A 2,864-nucleotide genomic window follows, 5' to 3' on the forward strand; every position below is an offset into this window, starting at 1 on the left:
CTGTATGCGAAAAGTATCCTGAAGTGGCTCATCCCAGTCTACATTACTTGTGCCTGTCATCATTTCTCTAAGCAAGAGCTTTCCTTGAAGAGTTGTTGGCGATGTGAAGCCAATAGGGTCGAAAAGAGTATTGATGGTCGATAAAACACCTCTGCGAGTAAAGGGTTTCGGCTCTTGAGAGACTCTAAAAATGAAAGTGTCTTTCTCTATGTTCCAAGACAAGCCGAGACTCCTCTGTATTGGAAGTTCGTCACAACCGAAGTCCAAATTTTTGATATCTTTGGCGAGATCATTTTGATCAAACTGCTGAAGCACAGACTTAGAATTTGATGCGATTTTATGAAGTCGCAGCCGTCCTTCCTCCTTGAGTGCATACTGAGTACGTGTCATAAGGCTGACAGCTTCCTCAACGCTAGAGCAAGTCCGTCGTCCACATAGAAATTACGGTCGACAAAACCATTGACATCCAGATCGGCATGTTCTACTGACTTGCGTAGGCCGTACGTAGCTATGGCTGGAGAGGGGCTGTTCCCAAAAACGTGAACAGTCATACGGTACTCTTCCAGAGATGCGTCAAGGTCGTTGTTTGGGTGCCATAGGAAACGTAGAAAATCACGGTGATCTTCACAGACATGAAAATTATGGAACATCTGCTCCACATCGGCTGTCATAGCAATTCTCTCTCGACGGAATCTCAATAGGATGCCTTGTAATGAATTTGATAAGTCAGGTCCTTTCAACAACACATCATTCAGTGACACGCCTTGGTGTCTAGCAGATGAATAAAAGACTACACGTATCGAGTCTGGCTTTTTTGGGTGATATACCCCAAACATAGGGAGAAACCAACGCTCTTTGTCGGGTGGGATAGAAGGTGCCCTTTCGGCATGTCCTCGATCAAATATTTTTTGCATGAAATCGCCGTGTTTCCTTTTCGTTGGGTTACGTCTGAGACTGGAGTCCAGAGCTTTAGCACGCTTCTCTGCCTGATATTTATTATCCGGAAGAAGTGATCTGTCTGTGCGAAACGGCAAAGGGGCTATCCAACGGCCATCATGCCCTTTCTGAAAGTCGGAATCCATGAGTTGTAAAAACATGCGATCCTCAATAGAAAGCCCAGTCTTTTCATCATTTTCGGTCTTCTGGAATGGATCGACAGACAACTTGTTCTCGCAAGGTTGAAAATAAGAAGGGCGACCACTGGCAAGTATGAATGTTTTGTTAACATTAACAGTTTCTGGGAGATGTACCTTGTCCATACACACCTCACCCAAAATGACCCAGCCGAGGGGAAGTTTCTGTCCGAGAGGGTGTCTGTCCTCTCCGACTCGTTGTTCGAGAACATGATGAGCGGCAATAAGGTCCCTGCCTATCAAGAGCTCAATGTCCATATGAGAGTCTATAGGGGGGATATATTCAGCGATGTCACGCAGATGGGAGAAATGTTCTGCTATCTCTGGCGACGGTATCTCATTTCTGTTATTTGGGATATCAGTACACTCAATAAGAGTTGGAAGTTTTAGGGAACTTGCATTGTCTACAGACTGTATAACGTAACCATCAGCTCTTCTGCCATGGTTCGGTTTCTTTCCAGCGCAGGAAACTAAAACATACTGATATTGAGGACCATGTTCACTGAAGGCGTCAAAGAATGACGGTGTAGCTAATGAATGACTACTCTGATCGTCCACGAGCGCGTATATCGTACGACTGTTGTGAGGATTGTTCTCAGGGTAGACCTTTACAGGCAGAATTTTGGCGCAAGATTTGCTTGTTCCATACGTAGTTTGACAGATCTGGGTGCAGATCGATTTCACTTCGGTCTGCTCTTTGTCAGTAGCAGAGTCTGGTTCATTAGGATTTGAGTCATGAAATGCAGTGGCATGGGCATCAGATTTACAAACTCCACATTTGACAGAGGCCTTACAATTTTTAGCTCTGTGTTTCTTATCTCCACAACACTTAAAACAAATGCCGTTTTCACGCACAAATCGTTTACGATCGTCTAACGACTTCCGACGGAAAGCTACACACTCATTTAGTGTGTGTGGGAGTTCACGTTTGAGTGTCAAATGAAAGGGACACAGTGATTTTGAAGTTGACGTTCCTACGTCATGAGTCACCTCAGTTTTCTTATTTGAGATGGTTGCACCTCCCGGAAGTCCCTTGTTCTGACGAGCACTTGTTTTTACATCATTATGCGTAGTATAATGAAAACTAGGGTCGTTCTTCATTTCTGCAATGTCCTTTATAAACTTCACGAAGAACGAAAAGGGGGGATAGGCTACGTCCTCGCGACGCTTGTATTTAGTGGCCTCCAACGTCCACCGATCTTGGAGATATGTAGGTAGTTTTGACACTATGGGGTTAGTTCCGGTGGAGGAATCGTAGTAGCCAAAAACCACACGATAACGTGGTTGATCTTTCACGGAAGCGATCTCGGTTACGAGATCAACTAAGTCATACAGACGCTTAATGTCAGAGACGGGAAACTGGCAAGGCGATGTTTAAGCGCACTCTCAACTGCTTCCGGTGAACCAAATCGCTGTTCAAGACGATCCCAGATCTTTTCCTTAGCAATATTGGCATCATGTGCGTTGCAAGCACGGATAGTGTTTGCCTGCTTAGATGATTCGGGGCCGAGCCAACGCACCAGGAGGTCCAACTCCTCTCTATGGGTAACATTGAGCTCACGGCAAATGTTCTTGAAGCTCAATTTCCATGCGATGTACGTCATAGGATTGTCATCATATTTCGTGAAGCGTGAGGGGATGAGATCCTTTTTTATCATCAATTTAAAGAGTTCAGTTTGGGGGGTATCTACCGAACTTTGTTGATAAACGTCGGTGGTCGTTTTGGTAGGT

General features: G+C 44.9%; 1 protein-coding gene across 1 annotated transcript; it reads right to left on the reverse strand.

Annotated features, from left to right (window-relative positions):
* Nucleotides 1–386: 386 nt before the first annotated feature.
* On the reverse strand, nucleotides 387–2,234 carry LOC132545277 (uncharacterized). The gene has a single exon (XM_060208952.1). It carries the CDS (start codon nucleotides 2,232–2,234, stop codon nucleotides 387–389), a length of 1,848 nt encoding a protein of 615 aa, XP_060064935.1.
* Between the last annotated feature and the right edge of the window lie 630 nt (nucleotides 2,235–2,864).

This window comes from Ylistrum balloti, unplaced genomic scaffold, assembly GCF_031769215.1.
Source record: "Ylistrum balloti isolate Yb309-2 unplaced genomic scaffold, AGI_CSIRO_Ybal_v1 Utg369838, whole genome shotgun sequence".
Classification (NCBI taxonomy): domain Eukaryota; kingdom Metazoa; phylum Mollusca; class Bivalvia; order Pectinida; family Pectinidae; genus Ylistrum; species Ylistrum balloti.

Bases quoted from the DNA above. Each gene is read 5' to 3' on its own strand.
- LOC132545277 (XM_060208952.1), bottom strand. From the start codon at position 2,234: ATGAAGAACGACCCTAGTTTTCATTATACTACGCATAATGATGTAAAA.